The sequence below is a fragment of the Dendrobates tinctorius genome, unplaced genomic scaffold (assembly GCF_039654945.1).
Source record: "Dendrobates tinctorius isolate UK_male_01 unplaced genomic scaffold, ASM3965494v1 ptg000056l, whole genome shotgun sequence".
NCBI lineage: Eukaryota > Metazoa > Chordata > Amphibia > Anura > Dendrobatidae > Dendrobates > Dendrobates tinctorius.
Window position 1 is genome coordinate 12,201,739 of NW_027361724.1, and position 27,069 is coordinate 12,228,807.

General features: G+C 47.5%; 1 protein-coding gene across 2 annotated transcripts in view; it reads left to right on the plus strand.

Moving 5' to 3' along the window:
* The window catches only part of ITPRID2 (ITPR interacting domain containing 2), a 102,789-nt gene that overhangs the window by 16,298 nt on the left and 59,422 nt on the right, over positions 1-27,069 (plus strand). For both annotated transcript variants that reach the window (XM_073577493.1, XM_073577494.1), the window contains exon 3: positions 19,377-19,422. In XM_073577493.1, the coding sequence (XP_073433594.1) occupies positions 19,377-19,422 (46 nt within the window). The remainder of the gene's footprint in view (positions 1-19,376; positions 19,423-27,069) is intronic.

Genomic DNA, 27,069 nt, shown 5'->3' on the forward strand with positions numbered 1-27,069 from the left:
TGGCCACCCTAAGAGATTATGCCAATCATGTATTGAGGAGGCCTTACAGGAGGAGTCCTCACGAAAGAAGGAGGATATCCGGGCAATGATAAGAGAAGAGCTACGGGCCTTAGGCGGTTCCAGTAGTTTGGGGGGTCACTCCTCCGCGAGAGAAATATGTTCGCCAAGAGGAGGAGCCTCGCTGGCGTCAAAGTCGCCATCTGAAACCGGGGAACTAGATTCCGACAAGTCCCAGGAATACCTTTCCTCAGAGGACGAGGACCAAACGTGTTTCCCCACGGACAGTGTCAGTAATTTAGTGAAGTCTGTCCGAAATACCATGGGGTTGCCAGAAAGTAAGGACCCCAAGACCCCACAGGACATGTTTGCAGGCATTTCCCGTAGAAAGGTCTGGGCATTCCCAGTGGTACCAGCTGTTAAAGAGCTAGTTAAAAGGGAGTGGGAAAAACAAGGTCAAAGAACCTTCCTCCCCTTAACGTCAAAGCGTAAGTACCCCTTTGACGATGAGGAGTTAATAGCCTGGTCGAGAGCCCCCCAAGGTGGATGCGGCAGTGGCCTCTACCTCTCGTAGATCCTCTCTGCCGGTAGAGGATTCGGGAACTTTGGCTGATTTTTTGGATCGTAAAACCGATACATTTCTTAAAAGATCTTGGGAAGCATGTACGGCAGCCTTTAAGCCCGCAATAGCAGCCACGTGTATGGCAAGATCAATGTTGGTGTGGCTGAATGACTTAGAGGACAATATTAAGAATGGAGTAGCTAGGAATAGACTCCTTTCCTCTATGCCCCTCATTAAGGGAGCAGCGGCCTTCCTCTCCGACTCCTCCGCAGACTCTCTCCGGTTATCGGCTAGAGCGGCAGGACTGACCAATGCAGGCAGGCGGGCCTTATGGTTGAAGGGATGGAAAGGAGACACACAAACAAAGACTAGACTGTGTGCTATACCCTGCCAGGGTAAGTACTTGTTTGGCACGGAACTGGATGAGATTTTGACAAAAGCGGGGGAGAGGAAGAAGGGTTTCCCTAACCCGTATGTTCCGTTTAACAGGAGGGCCTACAGGAAGCCGCCGTTTGGTAAAAAGGACTTTAGACCCCAGGACCGCTGGGGAAATAAGGACCCCAAACAAAGGGGCAACCTATTCGGGAAACGTCCCTTCAGGGGAGACAGATCCCGATAAAATCATTATACCGGTAGGTGGCAGGCTATTAAAATTCAGCCGCCAATGAGAGAAGGTGACATCTAATCCATGGGCCATGAATATTGTCATCAGGCCTGAAATTAGAATTTGTTCGGTATCCACCGAACTCCTTCCTATTGACTTCCATGAAGTCCCAGACACAGCAGGAAGCGCTGGAGATGGAGATTGCAGTACTGCTAACTAAACAGGTCCTAGTAGAGGTCCCAGAGGACGAAATAGGAATGGGCTTTTATTCTCTATTTTTGGTCCCAAAACCAGATGGCTCTTACAGGACTATAATAAATTTAAAGAAGCTTAATACCTTCTTAAATCAACAGCCGCGGAGACACCATCACATGTTTCTCAACGCAAGCAATGACTAGCCAGGTCTTTCCCCGGGAAGGAACAACCACAGGAAGGGCAGTCTCCAATGAAGGAAACCACCTATGCCAAAACATGGTATCCATCCACAGACAGCTGTTTCAGGGTATTGCCCCTCATCAGTGTGGAGTAGGAAACTGGCTAGTAGGAGCAATGCCTAGTGAAAGGCTATGAACATAAGGATGAGTGACCTCATGGAGATCAACATCCAACACTGCGGAGACACCATCACATAGGTGGCATAGGTGGTTTCCTTCATTGGAGACTGCCCTTCCCGTGGTTGTTCCTTCCCGGGGAAAGACCTGGCTAGTCATTGCTTGCGTTGAGAAACATGTGATGGTGTCTCCGCGGCTGTTGATTTACATGCTTTTGCATATTTCCCATACGGGATGGGGGCATTGCTCTAGATCACTGCGTTGAGAAACATGTGATGGTGTCTCCGCAGTGTTGGATGTTGATCTCCATGAGGTCACTCATCCTTATGTTCTTAATACCTTCTTAAGACTGAGGTCGTTTAAAATGGAGTCGATTAAGTCTGCAATAAAACTTTTGTTCCCCAGGTGTTATATGGCAGTCTTGGACCTAAAGGACGCCTATTACCATCTCCCCATATATCGAGGGCACCAGAGGTTCCTGCGGGTAGCAGTCTGGTTCAAAGGTCGGATTCAGCATTTCCAGTTTGCGGCAATGCCATTCGGGCTATCCATGGCTCCTCGGATATTTACAAAATTGATGCTGGAAGTGATGTCGTATGTAAGGCTGAATGACACCCTAGTTGTCCCTTACTTAGACGACCTACTCATATTGGGGAATTCTGTTTCACAGTGCGAAGCGAGAATAGCTAGGATTATCTCATCCCTACAAACACTGGGTTGGCTAATTAACTGGGAGAAGTCCAGACTAGAACCAGTGACCTGTCAGAGGTTTCTGGGCCTGCAAGTGGACTCCGTAACTGAGGAGTGCTTTCTGCCGAACGCCAATGTAATGGCCATAATCGATAAGATACAGAATACTACAGGAAGACCCGTAATATCATTGAGACATGGTATGTCCTTGCTGGGGTCTCTGATATCGTGCATTCCAGCGGTGCAATGGGCTCAGTTCCACTCCAGAGAACTGCAGTGGGCTATTCTGCAGGAGACAGACTGCAGGGGCGGCTGGAAGGGAAGATGTCCCTATCGCCCGAGGTGGTAAGATCCCTGAAATGGTGGTTAAATCCTTCCAATTTATTAAAGGGAGTGCAATGGTGGGTGACTCCCTCCAAGATACTCACTACCAGCCCCTTAGGTTGGGGAGCCCACCTAGAGGAGCACATGGTACAAGGCTGGTGGCGTAATGATGAAATAGAAACCTCCTCTAATGTAATGGAGCTAACAGTGATTTTCTATGCGATGTCTCACTTTCTTCCACAGTTAAGGGGCACCCATGTGGGAATTCAGACAGACAATACCACCGCAGTGGCCTATATAAACCGGCAAGGAGGCACGCGGTCAGGACCATTGATGTCTATTGCGGGAAAGATCCTAGAAATAGCCGAGGTACATCTTCTCTCCCTGTCAGCGCTCCATATAAGAGGAGTAGACAACTCCCAAGCAGACTATCTCAGTCGCCAGACCCTATATCAGGGCGAGTGGGTCCTCAGCAGGCACGTCTTCGAAATGATAGTATCAGAATGGGGCAGACCGGAGATAGACCTATTCGCGACCAGAGCCAACAGGCGTGTAAGAAGGTTTGCTTCGCTGTACAGGTCAGACAACCCAGACATTCTAGATGCCCTCCAAGCACCCTGGACTTTCCAGCTAGCCTATGCCTTCCCTCCAATGGTTCTACTACCAACAGTGGTCAGGAAGATAAGACAGGAGAGGGCGAGGGTCATCTTGATAGCCCTGTTTTGGCCAAAAAGACCGTGGTTTTCATGGCTGAGAGCCATGTCACTAACCGACCCATGGATCCTGCCGCTGCACCAGAATCTTCTCTCGCAGGGACCCTGCTACCATCCACAGGCCAAAGCCCTGCACCTAGCGGCCTGGAATTTGAAAGGGAGCTACTGAGGCAGAAGGGTTTCTCAAGGAACCTAATCAATACCCTGCTACAAAGTAGGAAAGAGTCCACAACAAAGATATATGCTAAGGTGTGGAGGAAGTTCCTGGCCTTTCACCCAGCAAAGCTAGCCGGTGAAGTACCCATTACGGCCATTCTAGAATTTCTACAAAGAGGCCGAGAATTGAGACTCTCAGTGAGCACTCTAAAGGTCCACGTATCAGCCCTAGGAGCCCTATTTAACTATAACGTGGCAGCAAATAAATGGGTGACTCGTTTTATCTCGGCTTGTCAACGATCAGAACCGGTGCATATGCCTCAGCTACCAGCGTGGAACCTTACTCTAGTTTTGGATGCCTTCACTCAGGCACTGTTTGAGCCCATAAGCTCAGCATCAGTAAAGTGCCTCTCATTGAAAACGGCTATGCTAGTGGCCTTAGTATCGGCTAGGAGGGTGAGTGATCGTCACGCTCTATCAGTAGACCCTCCGTTCCTATTAATAACACGAGACAGTCTAATTTTAAAGACGGACCCGTCCTACCTGCCCAAACGGGCAACTAAATTTCATAGATCTCAAGAGATATGCCTACCTTCATTCTATGAGAACCCGTCAACACAGGACGAGGAGAAATATCACACCTTAGATGTGAAGAGAGCTGTGCTAGCCTATCTAGATAGGACCAGTCCCTGGAGGCAGAGTAGGTCTCTTTTTGTCTCCTTCCAGGGCAGCAGAAAGGGGTCTGCAGTTACAACGGGCACGATATCCAGGTGGATAAGAGATGCGATCACGATGGCATATTTGGCAAAGGGAGAAGACCCTCCACTGGGGATTAAGGCGCACTCTACTAGAGCCATATCATCCTCCTGGGCCGAGAGAGCGAACGTCCCAATTGAACAAATATGTAAGGCTGCAACCTGGTCTTCTCCGTCTACCTTTTATAGTCACTATAGACTAGATTTATCCTCTACCGAGGATTTGACTTTTGGTAGATCAGTCCTTAACACGGTGTGCCCTCCCAAGTGATTATCTCTGGAAATCTCTCAGTGGGTGCTGTCGTGGCGAAGAGGAAAAACCGGATTACTTACCGGTAATACTCTTTTGTAGAGTCCACGACAGCACCCGCTCACTTCCCTCCCGTAAAGATTTTTTCACACATGGGTCTCCTTGGTGGTGGAGATTATGAGTTAAGTTAAATAGGTGATTAAACTTAGTAAACATAAAACTACATAGGGGTAAGATAAATGAATCGCCCAAACAAATTGACTAAAACATGTATGGCAGTTCCTCCGTTGTTCTCGGTAACACAAACTGAGGGAGCGAGGGGGGACCGCCCCATTTATCTCTCTGTAGGTTTCCTGTTCCAGGGACGGATCCCCTCTCTCAGTGGGTGCTGTCGTGGACTCTACAAAAGAGTATTACCGGTAAGTAATCCGTTTTTTTTTTTTTTTTTTGCCGGCTGATGAATACTCCCATTAGCCACCTCCTGCTCTTGCTGCTATTAGCGGCAGCAAGCGTAGACTGGGAGAAGTAGTCCAACCAGCTGTCGCCAGTGACTAGAAGTAAACTTTTTACCTCCGATCACAGCTGCTGGCTCACGCTATTGACGGCGTGGAAACCGCAGCTGTCTGACCGTCGGCAATGATTTATCCACCGAACATAAGTTGTGTTTGCCGCACTGTTATGCACATTGCAGCATGGTAAACACTAGATGTTCAGGCCCCCCCCATTCAAGTGAATCCCCATCAGGGTTCGTGTCGGGTACTGTTCTGGTTCCCGACCCAAACTTTTTTTTTTTTTTTTTTTCCTTTTAACTGTTCGGTCGAACCCACCGGGCCCGAATATCCAGGGGTCTGCCTATCTTTTATAACCTTTTCCAGACTGATAGATCTCAATTACTTTGTTTCTCATTTGTTCCAGCATTTCTTTGGATTGTGGCATAATGTCTAGTTTTTGAAGACTTTTTCTACTTTGTCATGCAGGTCCTATTTAAGTGATTTCTTGATTTGAGAACATTGGCAGTAATCAGACCCTGGGTGTGGCTAGGGAATTTGAACTCTGCTTCCCAAAGATGTGATAAACCACAGTTAACTAAAGGGGGTTTTACACTAGGCGATATCGCTAAAACGTCACCGGTTTTGTGACGTTATAGCGATATTGCTAGCGATATCGCTATGTGTGATACCTACCAACGACCGGCTCCCCTGCTGTCCATCGCTGATCGCGCGAGAATGTCCGGCTCCATTTCTCGTCGTCAGCTTCCTGCTGGGGCTTCCTTCTGTGATGACGAGCGATGTGTGGAGGCGGGCGGGAGGACGCCAGGATCGCTGTGTGTGAAAGGTGAGTATCGTGCGCTGTGTCGCTGCTGCATCGCTGTGAGATCTTTCTGTGTGAAAGCTCACTAGCGATCATTTAGCGATGCACCAGCGATCCTGACCGGGTCGGATCGCTCGTCGGATCGCTGGTGCATCGCTAAATGTAAAAGGGCCTTTAGGGTACTGTCACACTTAGCGATGCACCAGCGATCCCAACCAGCGATATGACGCTGTCAGGATCGCTGGTGCATCGCTAAGTGGTCACTAGTGAGCTGCCACACAGGCAGATCTCACCAGCGACATCGCTGGGGACGGGGGTCGCTACTTACCTGTCACACCAGGCGATCCTGCGTCCTCCCGCCCGGCTCCATGCGTCGCTCGTCGTCACAGCAGGAAGCGCCGCAGGAAGTGGACGACGAGAAACAGTCCAGCCTGTTCTCGCGTGATCAGCGATACCCACCGGGGGAGCGGATTGTAGGTAAGTATCACACACAGCGATATCGCTAGCAATATCGCTATAACGTCAAGTTATAGCGATATTGCTAGCGATATCTTGGTGTGACATGCCCTTTATGTTTTGGCAGTCACCTTTTTTCAAACAGGGCTCTCTAGGTTTGGTTTTCTATTTCCTGTAATAAGACCTTCGAAAACTGCGTTTTGTGTTATCTTTGTCTAATATTTAAATGTGTTTGATCTGAAACTTAAGTGTGACAGATGCAAAAGAATAAGAAATCAGGAATGGGGCAAACACTTTCTCACAACTGTATATTATTTTAGCCCTGTGTCAGATTTATTCTCTGGGGAAAATGCTAGAATTTTAAGACGCCCCTACAGTCCTTGAGGAATTGTGTGGGTCTCATTAATGTAATGTTTAGAATATTTGGTTTACAAAACTCCTATGCCAGATTACTGGTGTAATAAACATACAGTACATAGTCAGTTTGTAAGAAGTGGGGTGGACCCATGTTCTGGTGAAGAGATGTAACTTTTCAGATAAGTGCAACTTGCTGTTTTGTGGATATTTTAAAGCTGCAATTTTGCTGTAAGGCTACCTTCTCCTGATGAGCTTTTGATGCTGCACCATCTCTGCACCTCTTATTTAAATTGGGTTACTTGATTTTTTTTTTTTTTTTTTATTGCCATTTTTTTTTTCTTCATGCATTTTTATCTAGTTTGATACTTCCTGGTCGTTTACTTTGACAACTTTATTGACATTAGTGCTGATTACATACGTTTTTGATGCGTTTCTGCTGCGGAAACACTAAAAACACATGTTTTTTTTTTTAAACCTGCTAATGTTCCACGTCAATAGGGAAAATCCACACAACTCGCTGTACCTGCAAGAGAAATTGACACGTTGCAGGTTTCAGACACGCACCGTGGGTCAGTTTACGCTGCGTTAAAAAGACCCTACAAGCAGGATATTTCTATAAATCCCATCCACTTTGCTGGAACTGTAAGATGCTGTGTTTGACACAGCGAAAATATGCAGCATTAAGGCTAGTTTAACACTTGCGTTAGGAGGCACAGGGCATGGCCGCCGTGCAGCTCCGCCTCCTTCCACGCCCCCTCCTGTCAGCTCCTTCTATGGGCGCATAACGCTGCATGCGACCTGCGTACCCTATCTCTAGCATTGGGTACGCAGGCTGTGCGCTGGTATGGCTTTGCTGGCGCATGTGTCCTTTTGACGGTGCACCAAACGCACTGTTGCATTTTGGTGCGCTCGGCGCACCGTCAAAAGGGTGCATGCGCCTGCAAAACCATACCAGCGCATGGCCTGCGTACCCAATGCTAAAGATAGGGTACGCAGGTCGCATGCAGCGTCATGTGCCCATAGGGGGCGCGGCAGGAGGCAGAGCTGCACGGTGGCCTTGCCCTGCGCCTCCTAACGCAAGTGTGAAACTAGCTTTAAAAGGCAGCAAAAGCTCATCGTGGGAGCGTAGCCTAAAAGTTGCAGTTGAATGGGACTTGCATTAGTCTATGGCAGGGAAGTTGTGTGTGACTTGCCACCAGCCACAGAAAATGCAATGTATTTGGAAACCGTTGCAGTTGGACGTAGGTTAATTTTAACATTGTTTGTGACATTCCGTGTTTGTGAGACTTTTCATTGAACTCATTCAGTGATCAGGTTTGTAGGTGTTCCTTGGGGTGGATTACTGAAGGTCTGACGGAGATTATATATATATTTTCTATCCGTATATTTATTTTCCCTACGCTGATTTAATTTTGTACAATTAAACTAACGTGAGGATATGCAGTGGCGAAAAAAAAATGTCCTGGTTACATTAGCGACATCCTCCTGGTGGTCCTCGCCATTGGTTATCTTTTTCTGCAGTGACTTGGTGGCCTCGAGGCTACTGCTAGCTTGTATGGCATGTAACTGTCATGCCGCAGATAAGGGTATGTGCACGCAGTTTTTTTGTCTCTGCGGATTTTGTAGAGAAAACCGCAGGTAATCCACAGGACAAAAGTCCTGCGGTTTATCTGCAGTTTTTTCCTGTGGTTTTGCCCTGCGGTTTTACATCTCATAATGGATGAGGTGTAAAACTGCAGCGTTTCTGCACCAAACAATTGACATGCTGTGGTTTGTAAACCGCGGAAAAAACGCAGCATGTGCACAGCTTTTTTTTATTTCAATAGGAAATAAAGGTACTGTACAACGCAGTAGAATCTGCTGCGTTTCTGCAGAGGGCAAAACCGCTGCAGAAAAGCAGCAGTTTCCACTACCTGTGCACATACCCTAAAAGGTTCAGGCACTGGATATCTAAACACTCGCGCCTATCTATTTTCAGGGGTGATCAGCTGCTGCCAGACATCGCTGTTCTCCCATCCAATTGAAAATCCTTTACTTTTCATAACATGGGGTACTCTGGAAAGGTCCAGCTGATGTCTCTTTTGGGAATGGCTGGATTTATGCCTCTGTCTTATTCTGGTTGTAGTCATTTTGACTTTGTAATTTTGTAATGTTTTCCGCCAAGCACGTCTCAATCTCTAAAAGCAAGAAATGCAGCTTTAATGTTGTGTCTATTTATTTTTTTTTTTTTTGAACATTGAGCTTTCATCTTTGCAGTGTACATATGGTAATTAAATGCAGGAATTTGGTTCTGTTACACAAAATCTGCTCATCTGCGTCTAAAATACATTCCTGCCATACTGGTTTATCAACTAGGTGTCTGCCTTTTTTATTTTTATTTATTTTTTTTTCCTTGTCCATCCAGAATATAATATGCATATAAACATGCGAAGAACCTCAGAAATCCACTTATTAAGAAAATCCCATATTCATCACTTTTGTTGGGGTGGCGCAATGGAGCCACGTTTCATATACAGTGGGGGAAATAATTATTTGATCCCTTGCTGATTTTGTAAGTTTGCCCACTGACAAAGACAGGAACGATGTATAATTTTAAGGGTAGGTTAATTTTAACATTGAGAGAGAATATAAAAAAAAAAAATCCAGAAAATCACATTGTATAAATTCTATAAATTTATTTGCATTTTGCAGTGAGAAATAAGTATTTGATCCCTCTGGCAAACAAGATTTAATGGTGGCAAAACCCTTGTTGGCAAGCACAGCAGTCAGACGTTTCTTTGTAGTTGATGATGAGGCTTTCGCACATGTCAGGAGGAATTTTGGTCCACTCCTCTTTGCAGATCATCTCCAAATTAAGATTTTTAGGCTGTCGCTTGGCAACTCGGATCCTCAACTCGCTCATTACCCCCACTGTATAGTGTTCGTACACTTTATTAGGATGTCATCTCCATTCAACATGGCTAACGTTACATGGCACATCTGGTAGAATACTGCTCTAGGCGGCCTTTATTAAGAATATGGGCATAGGGTGTGGAAACCTCTCCAGTTTTAGCTTGTCATCTAATATTTTTGGCACATTCATAAAGAAACTGTAATAGTCTATGCCACTAAACTGCCAGCCAGTTTTACCCAGTGTACGATAAATAGAAGGATCGCAAAGAATATTAACTGTGCCAGATTCGCCATCTGCGTAGTATTGAGGGACAATCGATCAAGCTATATGATGAGAATCGTGTTTTGTTTACCTCAATCATTTATCATGTGTGTTAGACGCTGGGCTGGATTCACTGTTGCACACTACGGCCTACTGTCTCACAGGCATTACTCTTTCTCTTCCATAAAATCCCCATAAGCTAATCCTTGACAGAGATAAAGAAAAAAGATCAAAAATAAAATCTATATTCTCTTAAATCCATTTATATATTTTATTTTTATTTTGACATTGAAGGGAGGTGAGTTGAGTCTTGTGCTGTTTGCATGAATTTTGCATTTAAAAGTTGAAGGCAAAAATTAACCCCCCCCCCCCCCACCCCCATATGCGCAAAATTCACGAACAGTGTAGTGTGCGCACGTTTGAATAATACCAGTAGACAAAAAAATAGGTATTAGACCTACCGGTAATGATGTTTCCAGGAGTCCATCCTGACAGCACCATGGAGGACGTCCTCCTCCTCCTTACAGGGACAGGAAAGCACACGAGAGGTTAAAAGGCCATGTCCCACCCCCTTTCCCTCAGTGATTTGACAAGTACCACAAGGTGGATGATGCTAGTAACAGTTTACTGAAACAATCATATTACAGCATATGACATAACATAATACAACATAGTATAACAGGGAGGGAACTACCCGTGCTGTCAGGATGGACTCCTGGAAACATCATTACCGGTAGGTCTAATACCTATTTTCCAGGACGTCCACCTGACAGCACCATGGAGAGTACCAAAGCACCTCCTCAGGGTGGGATTACTGCCTGGAGAACTTTTCTCCCAAATGCGGTTTGTTGGCCAGCTAACACATCTAGTTTGTAGTGTTTGCAGAACGTATTAAGACTAGCCCAGGTTGCCGCTCGACAAATTTGATCAACTGACGCCCCCGCCCGCTCGGCCCATGAGGCCGATACCGCCCTCGTAGAGTGGGCTTTTAAGGAATCAGGCGGGCTGGCGCCTTCAGCCAGGTAGGCATCCGAGATTACCGAGGTAATCCAACGCGCGATGGACGCCTTAGAGGCCTTCTTCCCTTTATTCCTACCTCCAAAGAGAACGAACAGGTTCGGGTCGACACGCCAACTATTGGTGGCCTCTAGGTATTCTATAACTGCGTGCCTCACGTCTAGCGAGTGGAGCCGCTGCTCCTTCTCATTTCGGGGATTATCGCAGAAAGAGGGTAACACTACCTCCTGGTTCAGATTTCTTGTAGAGGCTACCTTCGGGGTAAATGCCGGGTCTAACCTTAGGATTATACTGTCCTCTTATCTGGAGGTATGGATCCTTAGTGGATAGGGCCTGGATCTCCCCTATTCTTTTGGCCATGGTAATGGCTGCTAGAAAGGCCGTTTTACGAGTGAGAGCAGGGATGGCTATCTTCTCACTAAGGGCGAAAGTGTCCGAGCAGAGGAACCGAAGCACCAGGCCCAGGTCCCAAGGCGGGGTGAGCTGCCTAATCGTGGGGCGCAGGCGCTGTGTGGCTTTTATAAACCTTATCACCCAGGGATGTGCAGCTAACTGATAATCGAAGAAGGCGCTGAAACCTTGACTTTTAGAGTGCTGGGCTTGAGGCCTTTATTAAAACCTGCCTGCAGGAACCCTAGTGTGTTAAGGAGATCAGGGGTGCCTGCCACGAGCTCGGACCTGCTACCCACCAGACAGAATCTTTTCCATATCTTCCGATAAACTGCCGACGTCACCGGCTTCCTGCTGGCCTGAAGGGTGGATATGACCTGCTCCGACAATCCTTTTGCCTTCAGGATGTCCCTCTCAGGATCCAAGCCGATAAATGTAGTCTTGCTGGGTCCGGGTGGTGGATCGGGCCCTGGTGGATGATGATCTCCCACAGGGGCAGTTCGACTGGATCTTCTACTGCCATGGCTCCCAGAAGGGAAAACCAGCTTCTCCTCGGCCAGTATGGCACTATCAATATCACTTTTGCGTGGTCCTCGCGTATCTTTCTGAGCACTGCCGGTATGAGGGCCAGTGGTGGGAACGCATAAGAGAGGGATTCTCCCCAAGTCTGACTCAGGGCGTCTACGCCTTCTGGAAGGTCCATCGGATTTAGGGAGTAGAATCTGGGAACCTTCGAGTTCTTCCGGCTTGCGAAGAGATCTATACTGGGGGTCCCCCAGCGCTGACAAAGCTGGTCGAAGATTTCTACGTTCAATTCCCACTGTCGGGTGGATCTGTTGTCTGCTCAGGTAGTCTGCCACTTCGTTTTGGGAACCCTCTAGATGTACCGCTGTCACGGATCGAACTGTCCGTTCTGCCCACGTGAATATCTTTTCCGCCAGTGCCTGTAGTGGTTGATGTCTGGTTCCTCCCTGGTGTTTCAGGAATGCCACTGTTGTATTGTCGGATAAAATGCGGACATGACGGCTCTTTAGTACCGACCGGTTTCTCCGCAACACTTCCCAGACCGCGAAGAGTTCCTTGAAATTGGAGGATCTGGCCTTGATGCTTGCTGGCCACTTCCCCTGGAAGATCTTCCCTTCTATGTGGGCTCCCCATCCCCACACACTTGCGTCTGTGGTGACTACCACGTATGGAGAGGTTGTCCAATGCACGCCCACCTGAAGGTTCCTGGACTGTAACCACCAGCGAAGGGACTCCTTTACTCGTCCTGAGAGCCTTAGGGGTTTGTCTAGCGACGCCTGACTCCTGTCCCACCTCGCGAGAATTTCTCTTTGTAACAACCGCGAGTGGAATTGGGCCCAACGGACGCACTGGATGCAGGCCGTCATGAGGCCCAGGACCTCCATTGCTTCCCTTATGGAGCATTGACGCTTCAACAGGCCTCTGGTTCTGGCCTGAATGGACTTCTGCTTCTGCCCGGGTAGCCAGGATATTCTGTCGGCTGAGTCTAGGAGGACTCCCAGGAATACCTTTCTGGTGTCTGGTGTGAGGTCCGACTTCTCCCAGTTGATCACCCAGCCTAGGAACTCCATCACAGTAGTTGTTCGGATCCTGTCTCGGATGAGCGCTTCTTTGGATCTTGCCACCAATAAGAAGTCGTCCAGGTACGGAACAATCACAATACCCTGATCTCTCAGGTAGGCCACCACCTCTACCACCAGTTTCGTAAAGATCCTGGGAGCTGAGGCCAACCCGAATGGAAGACCCTGGAACTGGAAATGGCAGGTCCGGGCTGGTGAGCTGATTGCGAACCTTAGTAGGCCTTGGGATGAGGGATGGATAGGAACCTGATAGTATGCCTTTTTTAGGTCTAGGGTGCGCATAACTGCGTCCCTGTCTAATGGAGGAATTGCGGATCGGATTGATTCCATCCGGAACCTCCTGTATTTGACCCAGGTATTTAGTGGCTTCAGGTTTATGATGGTGCGGGCCTCGCCGGATTTCTTTGTGATCGCAAACAGGGAAGAGTAGTGCCCTTTCCCTCTTTCTGACGGTGAAACTGGTATTATGACCCCTGAGTCTAACATGTCCTGAAGATCCGACCACATTGCGGAGTCCTCCCGGACGACAGTGGGGGTAATATATCTGTCGGGGGGAGGAGAATAGAGCTCTATCCTGTAACCTTCCCTGATGGTTCTGAGGACCCACTGATTGTTGGTGACTCGTGACCAGTTTGCTGCAAAGTGGCGAAGTCTCCCCCCAATGCCTATGGCGTCATTGTCTCCTCGATCTAGATGTCGATGCAAATGGGGGACCTCTGTTCCTCCCACTTTGGCTGAAGGAGCCTTTGTAGGAGCTTCTATTAGACCTCGCCCGACCCCTAAACTCCGACTGTCCTCTGAAGAAGGAGCCTCTCCGAAAGGACTGGGGCCGCCTGGGCTTTTCTTCCGGAAACCCCTTATTCTTATCGGACACCAGCTCAAAGATATTATCAAGGGCTGGCCCAAACACCCTCAGGCCCGAGAAAGGGATGGCACATAGCTTTGCTTTAGAAGGGTTATCCCCCGACCAGGATCTAAGCCAGACTGCTCTCCGGGCCGCATTAGAGAGGGAGCTGTTTCTGGCCGCAAACCTTACTGATTCCGCCGACGTATCCGACAGGAACGCCGTGGCTGATTTCAAGAGCGGAAGAGATGCTAGTATCTCAGACCTCGGGGTCTTGTTGGTTAGGTGTTCCTCCAACTGCCCCAACCACAGGAACATAGACCTAGCCACCGAGGTGGCTGCTATGTTGGCTCTAATCAGGGCCGCCGACGTCTCCCATGCTCTTTTTAACAAGACGTCCGCCTTTCTATCCATCGGGTCTCGAAGACCGGATGAGTCCTCGGCTGGGATAGCAGTCTTCTTAGTAACCTTGGCGACTGGGACGTCTATTTTAGGGATTTCTTCCCACGCCCGAGTTTCCTCGGGATCGAAGGGCAGTCTATTTTTAAAGTCTCGGGAAAGTGTCAACCGACGCTCCGCTTCCTTCCACTCCTCCAGGATCATTGCTTTGATGTGCTCGCTTACAGGGAACACCACCTGTTTGCGGGACACCAGTCCTCCAAACATTAAGTCCTGTCTGGACTGTGGCTTAGGGACTTCCTCCATCTGCATGGTATTTCTGACCGTGTGTACCAGCTCGTTCGTATCCTCCAGTCTGAATAGATACTTCCTGTTCTGATCCTGACTATCCCCCAGGATCTCGCCTTCTTCCTCCTGGTCGGAGTCCCGGAAATCGGAATCCTCGCTAGGGCTCGCTTCTGATACTGGAACTGATTCCCACCTTGGACGCTTGAGACTTGGCCCAGGGCTGGGGGACCGACGCCGGGTTGTAGCCTGAATCTCTTCCCTTATCAGCGACCTCATTTCGGAAAGTAGGGATGACTGTTCCTCGCCTATGACCCTGGAGGTACAGGGACCGCATAGGGTCTTGCTATAGGTGTCTGGCAGCTTTACTCTGCACACCGGACATCTGACTGATTTGGAGGTGGCTTTTGCCGGGTCCTTCCCCGAGGGGGACTCTGCCGGGGTTCCCTTTTCCTAATAACATAAGGGACACCTAATCAGATCTGGGCTGTGGGGAGGGTGGTCTGCGCTATGCGCACTTACCCCTCCGCCAGCTGCAGCGTTGCCTTCCATCCTGCTCCTGGCGACCAATGCAGTCACACAGCCTGGACCGACCTGTGACGACTCTGGAGAGCGCTGTGGGCCAGGAGCGCGCGCGCGCCCTGGATTTGAAACCGGCGTCTGACGTCACCGGAAGTGACGCTGGTAAGCCGCGCCTCCACTTCCTGCCTGGCTTCTGCGCGCGACCGCGCTCTGTTCCCCGGTCCCGCCGCCTGCATGGAGCCGCTGCTATGGCGTTCCGGCCTCCCGTGCTGCCAGCCGTCGGCGCCGTCCTGCGGGTACTCGGCCCGCCGCGGGGCCTGGCCTGCAGCCCCGATTGCGCCCACTTCTGTCGGTGCCCGCTCGGCCAGCCGCCTGCGGGGAGCCGACCCATCCTGGAGCCGAGAGCCCCCCCACCGGGAAGAACGGCTCCCTCCAGGAGCGTCGTCCTGCTCCTGGCCTTTGGAGCCGAGGGACTCCCCACCGGGGAGTTTCGGCCCCGGGACCTCTTCACAGGGGAAGGATTGGACTGGCCGCACGATCCCCTGGGCCCCTCCGGTAAGCTCTCGCGTGTCCCTCCGTGCAGGGACAGGAAAAACACTGAGGGAAAGGGGGTGGGACATGGCCTTTTAACCTCTCGTGTGCTTTCCTGTCCCTGTAAGGAGGAGGAGGACGTCCTCCATGGTGCTGTCAGGTGGACGTCCTGGAAAAAATACTTTAGATATAAACACAAGTGATGAAGCCGGGGTATGAATGTGCCTTTCCAGAGGCGGTGATAGTTTATAGGAAGGGCTTACCTGAAACACTGCTAAGTTGTTTTTTTTTTTTTTGTCTTTGTTGCAAATTTCTAGTACGCAGTAACCCAGTTAATAGGTGGTGTAAACGGCAGACTAGACTTCATAAAGATGCGCCATGTTTGTCCACAGCGTGAGCTGCTGCTAAATCTGATATATTCTAAGACTTTGTAGTCTAGGGCTTGTGCTGTCTAATTATAGTATAGATGTTTATGCCGCAGTGTAGAAATTGAACCGTTTTTGTAAAACAACTGTTGGTAAGATGAATCTGGATGTATGATGACACACGGTTCACCCTTCTCTCCTAGGACAGCTGCTTCTCATTTCCATATATTTGTGTAGATATCAGTAATGTTTGAGTGCGCTGATAATGTATCCACAGCAGAGAGTTGTGCAAGTACGGGGTCTATTGGTTATATTGAAATTTGCCCTTCATGACAATATAGTGGTCATTTCCTAGAAGATATTTTTACAGTAAAGGGCACCAGTCGACACTCCAAACATGTCACATTTTGTAAATAATGGAACGTCATTATTTTATTTATATTTTTTTCCTGCAATCTGCTGTTCCTGTTATTGTACCCTTACTCATAGTTATGGGGGGCAGCACAGTTCCTCCTAACATTGTATAGATTGACAGCTTGGCATTCTCATTCTCATTTTCGATAGGGCTTATCGGTGTTCTTCTGTAGTCTGACACTAGGACCGAGTTCTCAGAAAGGGTCCCATAGAGTTGGGATATGTGCACATGTGTCTTTGCCATGGAAAAATTCAGCATTTTACTGTCCAAAGTGAGATTTCTGAAAACCTCATTCACACGGTGCTTATTCTTGGCAGGTTTGACACAATATCATTTCGGAAACATGTCCATTCTTTCACTGTTTTTGTGTCCTTCACTCATTCTAATGACGGGGAAAATGAATTAAAATTTTTTTTTTTTGTATGCAGAATTTTCCTTGAAACACACTTTTTTAATGCACAGCTGTCTGCAGCACATACTTAGTGCGCACGAACCATTAGGTTCTGTGCACACGCTGCGGATTCTGCTGCGGACTTTTCCGCTCAAATTTTGATAAATCCGCAGGTCAAAAGACCTGTGGTTTGACACCTGGACAATGGAGTAGGTGTAAAACCGCTACGGATTCCGCACAAAGAAGTGACATGCTCCAGTTTTAGGCTATGTGCACACGTAGCGTTTTAAAACGCTCACTAAAAACCGGACTCCTTCCCAGAAATCTCGCGTTTTTTTCCGCGCGATTTTACCGCGATTATGATCGCGATTTTGCCGCGATTTTCGCGTGCGTTATTCAAGCACTTTCCAATCGATTTGAAGCATCGATGGAAAGTGATTGACAGGTTGGTCACACTCGTCAAACATAGTATTTGACAAGTGTGACCAGGTTTTTACTATTGAGGCCGCCTATGCGGCATCAATAGTAAAAGATAGGATGTTAAAATGCTAAAAAAAAATAAAAAAAAAATCGGGGTATATTTACCTTCCGGCGTCCCTAGCGTTCCCAGTAATGCCTTGCGAGACATGTGATGACGTAGTCTCGCGTTGCTATAGCGATCTCGCGAGACCACGTCATTACAGGGCCTTGCCGCAAGGCATTACTGGGAACGCTAGGCCGGGAATGCAGCGCGGGACGCCGGAAGGTAAATATACCCCGATTTTATTTATTTATTTATTTTTTTTTCCGCGATGCGATTCCGCCGCGGAAAAAAGCGCAGCATTAGCACAGCATGTGCGGTATACCATAGGAATGCATGGGAGGCGTTCTGTACACGATTTTTAAGCGTTTTCACGCCGAAAATCGTGGCAAAAAACGCTTAAAAATCGCATCGTGGGCACACAGCCTTAAAACCGCAGCAAATCCGCGTGGGAAATTCCGCACCGTGTGCACTGCGGTTTTTGTTTTCCATTTATTATAATGGTACTGTACACCGCAGCAGAAACTGCTGCGGATCTGCAGGACCAAAACCGCTGTGGATCCGCAACATGTGCACACACCCTCACTGTTTCAGTGGCATAATCAGTACTCACCAGAACAGTTTTGCTCCTTTATTTTTTTTATTTTTTGGAAGGTTTTTCATAGTATGGTGGTCAGAAACTGGTGAACGATGGTCGCTGAACTCCCCTTCTTACTAGCGCTATGTTCACACGTTGCGTTTTTTTTTTTTTTTCTCCAGCAGTAAAGAAGCCTCAGGGAAAAAAGCAGGTTTTGCTTGTGTTTTTTTTTTTTTTTTGGCTTTTTTTTTTCTTAGTTTTTGTCAAAGTAAATTTGTCTCTTGTGCATGCTGATAAAGTTTAGTGACACACAAAAAAAAATCATTCTACTTCACAGGGTACGTGCCCACACTCGGGATTTGCTGCAGGTTAGACACGGCGTCAAAAACGCAGCGGCCGGCTGTTACAGCACACTGGATGGGAATTCTAGAACTCCCATGTCCACTGTGGGCCTGCAGATCACCTGTGGAAACTGACATCCGGCATGGGTTTACAAGCAGCAGCATGTCTGTTTCTCTTGTGGAGGCGCTAGTTACCACAATAGAATGCATTTGGATGCGGTAAATCTGTATGGTTCAGTGATCACACGCGAATTTTCCTGCATGATTAGAACTCTGTAAAAATACGCTGCATCCAAAGCTCTGCTGCTTCCCGATTGTGGGAACGCACCCATAAGGTTTTGGCATAAAACACACCACAAAACCGGATACCTGCGTCTTTTCACCAATCATTACTTTCAATGGGTGAAAAATGCTGAAAGAACGGTGAAAGAAGCTGCATGCTCCATTTGTGCAAAAAGATACTCAAAATCCTGATGAGGGAAAAAACCAAGGTCTGTGCATGAGATTTCTGAAGTCTCAGACTCTGCTGGTGCTGTAAAAAATCAGCTGAAAATTTGCATAAAAAAACACGGTGTGAACATGCCTTTAAAGGTGAGACCTCTACTTTGTAGGAATTTATGGCGCATCTTGTGACTTTAGTCCTTTGATACTGTGGCGCACAAGTAACATTAGAGACATGGTTATAACAAGTAAATATCCTAGACAGATCAGTCAGGAGGTATATTGGGCTGCGTCCCCATGATCCAGAATTGCAGCGTTTTGGACGCAGTGCATTTATCGATGGCATTTATAGAGATCCCATGCCCGCTGTGCTTCTATTTAACGCTGCATACACTCCCCTGCGGTGCAAGTTGACGAGCCACAGCATGTCAATATGTGAAGTGAATCCGCATGTACTGACAAACCAGTATGGTAATAAGAAGGCGCAGTTTGGACACGGCGAAAATCCCCTGCTACTGTTCCCTGATCGTGAGGATGCAGCCTTGATGAGGTTAGATTCCGCTTTTGTAATCTGAAGCTTACTTAAGGGCAGAAATGGCTGTCGCGTATCCAATCTGTTTTCTTCTACCTTTATTGGCAATATCTTGCTTTTTTTTCCCCCCTGATGCCCTTTATCCCATGTCCACCTTACATTTCCTACTGTGAGCAATCTCCAGTCTATGGCCAGCCTGATGATGATGATTCCTCCAAATTCTTTTATAGATGACAAAGCTGAAACTATTTTATCTGGTGGGGTTGGTTTCTCTGTTTGTTAATTGGGTGTATCTTGTTACAATTGATTTTTCTATTTGCAGGTAATATTCCTAATGAAAAGATTACAATCTGGTTAAATGACTGCAGGTAAGGGTTTTTTTCCCCTTTTTCAAAATACTTTTTTTTTTTTTTTCCTTCTTGGCAAACTTCCTATTTCCTTCTCTCCTTTCAGTGGTTCTTCTAAATTCTGTGTCTTATTTCGACTCTGTCTTGACTTCCTTCCTGAAGTTTTCATGATTGTCCTGCTGTAATCTGCCTGCTTAAAGGTAACAGTGTTCAACCGCATGGAAAATGTGGAGGTGGAAAAATGGGTTCCGGCAGTGTGCGCTGATCTGTTTTCTTCACATGATGCCTCAAAATACACTGGGCCGAGTGTGTGACATTGTCAGTAAGATTGATGCTCATGCAGGTGTCAGAAGAAAGGTGTCCATGCATTTACATTTTCAGTCACTGCTCTTCCAAATAATTAGGATTTATACTTGCATGCAAGTGAGGTGGGGGGGGGGGGGGCCCTGCATACCAGGATGGGGGGGGGGGGGGGGGCTGCATACCAGGATGGGGGGGGGGGGTAGGTGATCATTCCTGCCAGGATAGGGATGAGGGGGGGGGGACATGTGTATCAGGATGGGGATGAGGGGACCATATATACCAGGATAGGGGGATATTAAGTACCGAATTGACCGCATTTTTTGCTTCAATTTTTTTCCCCCCAATTTCTTCCACTAAATCCTAGGTGCGTCTTATAGTCTGAAAAATACAGTAGTTGCTTCTTACAGGGATTCTCTGAGAAATGTGGAAATATGTTGAATATTTTAAGTACCTTTCTGTTTTACCTAGTGCACTGTCAGGATTACAAAGATGGCAACTGCTATCTTTATCATTGTGCAGCTCATCCTAGATTTCAGAAGACACGCAGTAGGATGGGCTGCATGACGAGACGCACACTAAAATGGTCAGGCTGACTGGTTGTTCATTCTCAGTCAGCTAAAGAAAGTTGTTTATCTTCTCCTTTAGTCCGGACCCCACTAAGTGTCCCCTCAGGTTGACTGAACAGAGGAATGTGTGTTCACGATACCTGACCGGACACTGCTCTTACCAGATGTCTCCCTGGAGCAGTTGTTCTTCATCTGCTCTTGTGCCCTCTGAAAGTTAGGATGGGCTGTGACTGACAGTGTACTAAATAAAGCATACGTGTTTGCTTAAAGTATTTAGAAGGATGTTTAATATGTAAATGTGTATTTTATTACTTTTTCTCTGAGATCCCCTTTAAGTACTCTGGCATGCCCAGGACACTTAACGTGTAATTTGCGTATCGGTTAAAATGCAAATTATTCTGGAATACAAGAACAAATTGAAAATCTAGAGAGAGCCATGGATTTTCCATTTTAACGCTTTTCTGTTAGCTGATGGGATAGTTCGTCAGCTGGCAGTATCCCCCGCTTTGATGTGGGCTTTAACGGTGAGCCCCGCATCAAAGCCGGGACATGTCAGCTATTTTGAACAGCTGACATGTGCCCGCAATAGTCGCGAGCGGAATCATGATCCACCCGCGGCTATTAACTATTGTTAAATGCCACTGTCAAACGCGGACAGTGGCATTTAACAAGCGCCTCTGGCTGTGCGGCCGGTATTCCGCACACCGCTGACCCCGTCACATGATCGGGGGTCATCGGTGCGTTGTCATAACAACCAGATGTCTCCTCGAGACCTCTCTGGTTGACTGATTGCTATGAGCGCTACCCTGTAGTTGGCGCTTATAGCAATGCTGTCATTCTGCTACATAGAGGTGATCTGTGCATCACCTCTATGTAGCAGAGGCGATAGAGTAGTGGCGGCTTCTCTTGAAACATGCCAAAAGTAAAGAAAAAAACCTAACTTCAAATCACCCCCCCCCCCCCCCCCTTCGCCCCATTCAGAATAAAGCAATTAAAAAAATCAAACCTACACATTTGGTATTGGCGGGTTCAGAATCGCCCGATCTATCAATAAAAAAAAGATTAACCCAATCGCTAAACGGCGTAGCGAGAAAGTCAACGCCAGAATTACGTTTTTTGGTCGCTGTGACATTGCATTAAAATGCAATAACGGGTGATCAAAAGATCGTATCTGCACCAAAATGGTATCGATTAAAAAACGTCAGCTCGGCGTGCAGAAAATAAGTCCTCACTCAACCCGAGATCACAACAAATGGAGACGTCTACGGGTCTCGGGGGGAAAAATGCGCAAATTTTTTTTTTTTTTTGCAATTTCACCGCATGTGGAACACTTTTCCAGTTTTTGAGTACACTACATGATAAAACCAATGGTGTCGTTGAAAAGTACAGCTCATCCCGCAAAAAATAAGTTCTCACATGGCCATATTGACGGAAAAATAAGTTATGGCTCTGGAAAGAAGGGGAGCAAAAAACGAAACTGGAAAAAAAGCTCCCGTCATTAAGGGGATAAATAATAAATTTTTATTTCTATAGCGCCGACATATTCCGCAGCACTTTACATTTCAGAGGGGACATGTACAGACAATAGACATTACAGCATAACAATAATCACATAGATTATAACAAATACCAAGAGGAATGAGGGCCCTGCTCACAAGCTTACAATCTATGAGGGAAAAAAAGGGGAGACACGAAAGGTGGGTGGTAACAGTTGCCCTGATTGTTTGGACCAGGTTAAATACCTGCATGCCTGTATATGTGGTTTGGGGGTTGATCTTGCTGACAGATTCCCTTTACATCCTGGCAAATGAAACGCCAAGGAGTCATATTATACCCTGTAACTCAACCCTATTTTTATGTTGACATTTTGGCAGGGTGTTGTAGTCTAAGGGCTCATACTCGCAAGAGACTTGCACAATTCTCGTGTGAGTCTCTCGCGTGAAAATCTGGCACTCAGACCGGAGCGTGTGGCTACATAAAAATACATGTAGCCGCACGCTCTGGTCCGAGTGCCGGGTTTTCATGCGAGAGACTCACACGAGAATCGTGTGAGTCTCTCGCAAGTGAGTATCGGCCCTTAGAAGAAGGTCCTAAAATCTATCCGATCACTCCTGGAGCCAATTTACCTTTTTACTACCGGCTGCAGATCTTCCACTGACATAAAAAATCAAAGGTTTGGCTGTAAATTTCTTGGGGTGGTGTATATGCTCCTATGCAGGATGGGACTTTTTTGTGTGAGTACATTTTATACACAGACTGTAAACTTGCAATGATTATGTTCACATGCTGCCATCATTGTGAGGATTTGCACTAGAAAAAAAACACTACTTTCTGAATCTGCAATAAAAGGCTAGCCTTTAGGATGACCTATGCATCTTATGAGCAAATGTTAAAGGGCTCTTCATCAGGTTATCAAATGTTCCCCCCCTATAGTATATTTTCTGAAAACCTGTTAACATGCCTTACACTGTAGTGCAATTTTCAGGGGGTTTTGGTGTGAATCCAACAGAGAAAAATGGATGCTGCCTCAGATGAAAATTCTCAATAAATGGCAATAAGGTGACGAACCAGCTGCACAGCAAAATGTGACTAAAATGGCCTCAAAAACAACTTTAAAACATATAGAAAAACAGCAGAATGTAAGAACACAATCCAAACAATTTTTCAAAAATGCTATAATTTACTTTTTGTAGACATTCCAGCCAGATGGTAAGTACAAGAAAAAACCCTTCAAGGATGTTTGCATGGACATAAGTAGATAACTCGCTGCATATATAGCCTTCAAAAACTGGTGCCACCAGCAAGTCCGGGAAACGATTCAAGGCGAATTTCTGGGTTTTGCTTCATATGTAAGCACAACCAGCATTTCATGGAGATGACATGGACAAGGAGTAAGCGGACGGATCCCTTTTTCATGCATACATGGCATGCAACTTATTTATTTTTCTCCCGTTTTCAGATTGCTCTCGTCTGATTTATATTCAAGTGTGAGCGAACCCTTAAAGGGAATCTGTCACCTCATTTTTGCCCTATAAGATGCGGCCACCGCCATCAGGGGCTTATCTACAGCATTCTGTAATGCTGTAGATAAGCCCCCGATGTAACCTGAAAGATAAGAAAAACGAGTTCGATTATACTCACCCCGGGGTCCGGTCCGATGGGTGTCGTGGGCCGGCGCCTCCATCTTCAAGAGATAACCTCCTCCTCCTTACTTCTGCCATGGCTCCTGCACAGGCGTACTTTATCCGCCCTGTTGAGGGCAGAGCAGAGTACTGCAGTGCACAGGTGCTGGACCTCTCTGACCTTTCCTGGCGCCTGTGCATTGCAGTAATCTGCTCTGCCCTCAACAGGGTGGATAAAGTACGCCTGTGCAGGAGCTGCGGCAGAAGTAAGGAGGACTGTACTGCATTGTGGTTTCAATTTATAGCTAACTTTGATGTGAACTGTGCCAATATCATTGCAGCACGAAAGCTCAGTGGTTAGCAGCACTGCAGGCTTGCAGCACTGGAGTCCTGGGTTCAAATCCCGCCAAGGACAGCATCTGAAGAGTGTTCTCCCAGTGTTTGTAGGGGTTTCCTCCCACACTCCAAAGACCTACTGGTAGGGAATCTAGATGGTCATCACTGTACCCATTGGGGCTTACACTGTTTGTAAATTGCTGCGGAATTAATGGCGTTATAGAAGTGGGTAAAATATAAAAAAAAATCTTGTTTAGTAAAAGGTGCCGTTGTGCCCATCAGGTGGGTGGCTCTGTTATACTAACCAGTTTATGGCTGCAATTGCGGCTTTTTATGCAAAAAATAATTATCTGAAAGCGCAGCTCCGTGGCTTTAGCTTTCCAGGACTGCATCTGGAAAAATAAATTGGGAATATTAGTTTGATTTATTTTTTTACATGCATCTTTTTGGCCAGGAAGGGGGGGGGGGGTGAAGCTGCTTTCAAGAAAGACACAAGATCTCCTCCCACCAGTCTGCAAGTGAAACGGATAATTGTTGCAGTTGGCCTGAGCTAGTGAAAGCCTGATGTGGCCTGGGGGTTTCATTTGAACCACATCTTCAGTCTGCCTCCACCTTTTACATGCACAGCAAGGTGACAAGCAATTCATGCTTTATGCCCTTGTTTTGTAAGTCTGATTTTCAGACCACTGATGGGTGTTTTTTTTTTTTTTTTTTTATTGTTTCTTTTACATTTTTTGGGACTTTATGCTTTCCTGCTACGTGTACAGAATGCCATAAAAAGTGGCACTTCAGAGCAGCCCACTCTTGGCCCCCCACAAATACATTCTGCATGGTCACAGATTAACTTTGGCACCTCTGAGCACTCGCAGTAGTGTCGCCCTCCTCACTGCTTCATGCATACATGCGTCGTGCTGCCGTCCTCCACTGCTGCATGCATGCACACGCTGTGCCGTCCTCCACTGCTGCATGCATACATGCACACGCTGTGCTGCCCTCCTCACTGCTGCATGCATACATGCACACGCTGTGCCGCCCTTTTCACTGCTGCATGCATAAATGCACACGCCGTGCCGCCCTCCTCACTGCTGCATGCATGCACACGCCGTGCCGTCCACTGCTGCATGCACACGCCGCACCGCCCTCCTCACTGCTGCATGCATACATGCACACTCCGTGCCAACCTCCTCACTGCTGCATGCATGCACACTCCGTGCCGCTCTCCTCCACTGCTGCATGCATGCACACGCCGTGCCGCTCTCCTCCACTGCTGCATGCATGCACACGCCGTGCCGCTCTCCTCCACTGCTGCATGCATGCACACGCCGTGCCGCGCTCCTCCACTGCTGCATGCATGCACACGCCGTGCCGCGCTCCTCCACTGCTGCATGCATGCACACGCCGTGCCGCTCTCCTCCACTGCTGCATGCACACGCCGTGCCGCTCTCCTCCACTGCTGCATGCATGCATGCACACGCCGTGCCGCTCTCCTCCACTGCTGCATGCATGCATGCACGCGCCGTGCCGCTCTCCTCCACTGCTGCATGCATGCATGCACGCGCCGTGCCGCTCTCCTCCACTGCTGCATGCATGCACGCGCCGTGCCGCTCTCCTCCACTGCTGCATGCATGCATGCACGCGCCGTGCCGCTCTCCTCCACTGCTGCATGCATGCACGCGCCGTGCCGCTCTCCTCCACTGCTGCATGCATGCGCCGTGCCGCTCTCCTCCACTGCTGCATGCATGCATGCGCCGTGCCGCTCTCCTCCACTGCTGCATGCATGCATGCACGCGCCGTGCCGCTCTCCTCCACTGCTGCATGCATGCATGCACGCGCCGTGCCGCTCTCCTCCACTGCTGCATGCATGCGCCGTGCCGCCCTCCTCACATGTGATGGGTCAACATTTGAGATTTATAAGGTCCAATTTGCATTTGAGGCCTAATATTCTGTTAGAAAGTTGACAGTTGCATTCGGGAACTCAGTAGTACGAGTTGAAGTATTGCAGATCTTTCTGTGCTTAGTAACAGGTACGATTGGGGACAAGAGGGACTTGCAGAATATCACTTGCAGCTCCATTGTTGACATCTTTAAATCGTTCCGTCGTTTCCCATCTTTAGCTATTTTGCATGAATTTCTCTTGTTTTAACACCTAAAACTGGGTAGCTATAAAGGAAAGGAAACAGGTCCAGAATTATAGGACTTGTACTTTTAGGCTGTGCCCATGTTGCAGTTTTTTAAGCGTTTCCGCAGCCTTTGTGTCGGCTCAGACACTGCAGAAACGCTTAAAAGAATCTGCACATTAAATTGCATGTGTTTTTGGCTTTTTGTGCCAATGCATGCATTTTTAAACATTCGTGAATCTCTTAGCGGCTAAAAACGCAGCATGCGCATTAATTTCCGCATTGCTGAGCATTTTTAGCCTTTTCCAATGTTCCCAGAAAACGCGCGTCTTTTGTGCAAGAAACGCGCAGAAATAAAACACGTGTTTTCTGGGAAGGGGATCAGTTTCCTGAGCGTTTAAAAACGCTAACGTGGGCACATAGCCTCAAAGATTCTGTCTGTTTGCAATTAGCAGAATTGTGAATGCAGCTCCTGTCTGTAATGCAGTCTGAGAGTATTTTTATACCATAATTTCTAAGAAGATCCAGTGGGACTTGTCTATGTAGCTATTTACTATCCTTTTTTCAATAGCATGATGAATCGCTTTTCCAACACCTTGTTTTGGGCCCGAACCGAGAAAAAAGATCTACTGTTGTCTGCTGGCATGGAGCGGCACATCCGAGCAGGTTAGGCTAGTTTCACATTAGCGTTTTTTTGCGCAGCGCATCGGGTGCATAAAAAACGCAAAGAAAAACGCAAAACAAACGCGCGTTTTTTTAACGTCATGCGCACGCTGATGCGTCAAAAAAACGCAGCGTTGCTTGTGTTTTACATGCGTTTTTGCATGCGTTTGCGTTTTTTTATGCACATGCGTTTTTAGGTGTGACATTTTTTCCATTGTCTAGAGAACATTCTAGACTTGTTTCACTCAAAAACGCATGCGCAAAAAAACGCAACCGTGCGCACGCATGCGTTACCATAGACTTCAATGTGTCGTTTTTGCGCATTCCGTGCGCAAGCGTGCGCATGCGTTTTTTTGCCGAGACAGGGCGCACCAAAAAATCCAACATGTTGCGTCTGGCGCGCCTGGCGCAAAAGACAAAAAACTCATGCGCACGAAAACGCAAGTGTGCGCAAGACCATGCGCACGTCATGTTAAACATAGGTGCGCACGGGTGCGCACGATGCGCTGCGCACAAAAGCGCAAATGTGAAACCAGCCTTAGTGTGCTAACCGAGTGACTT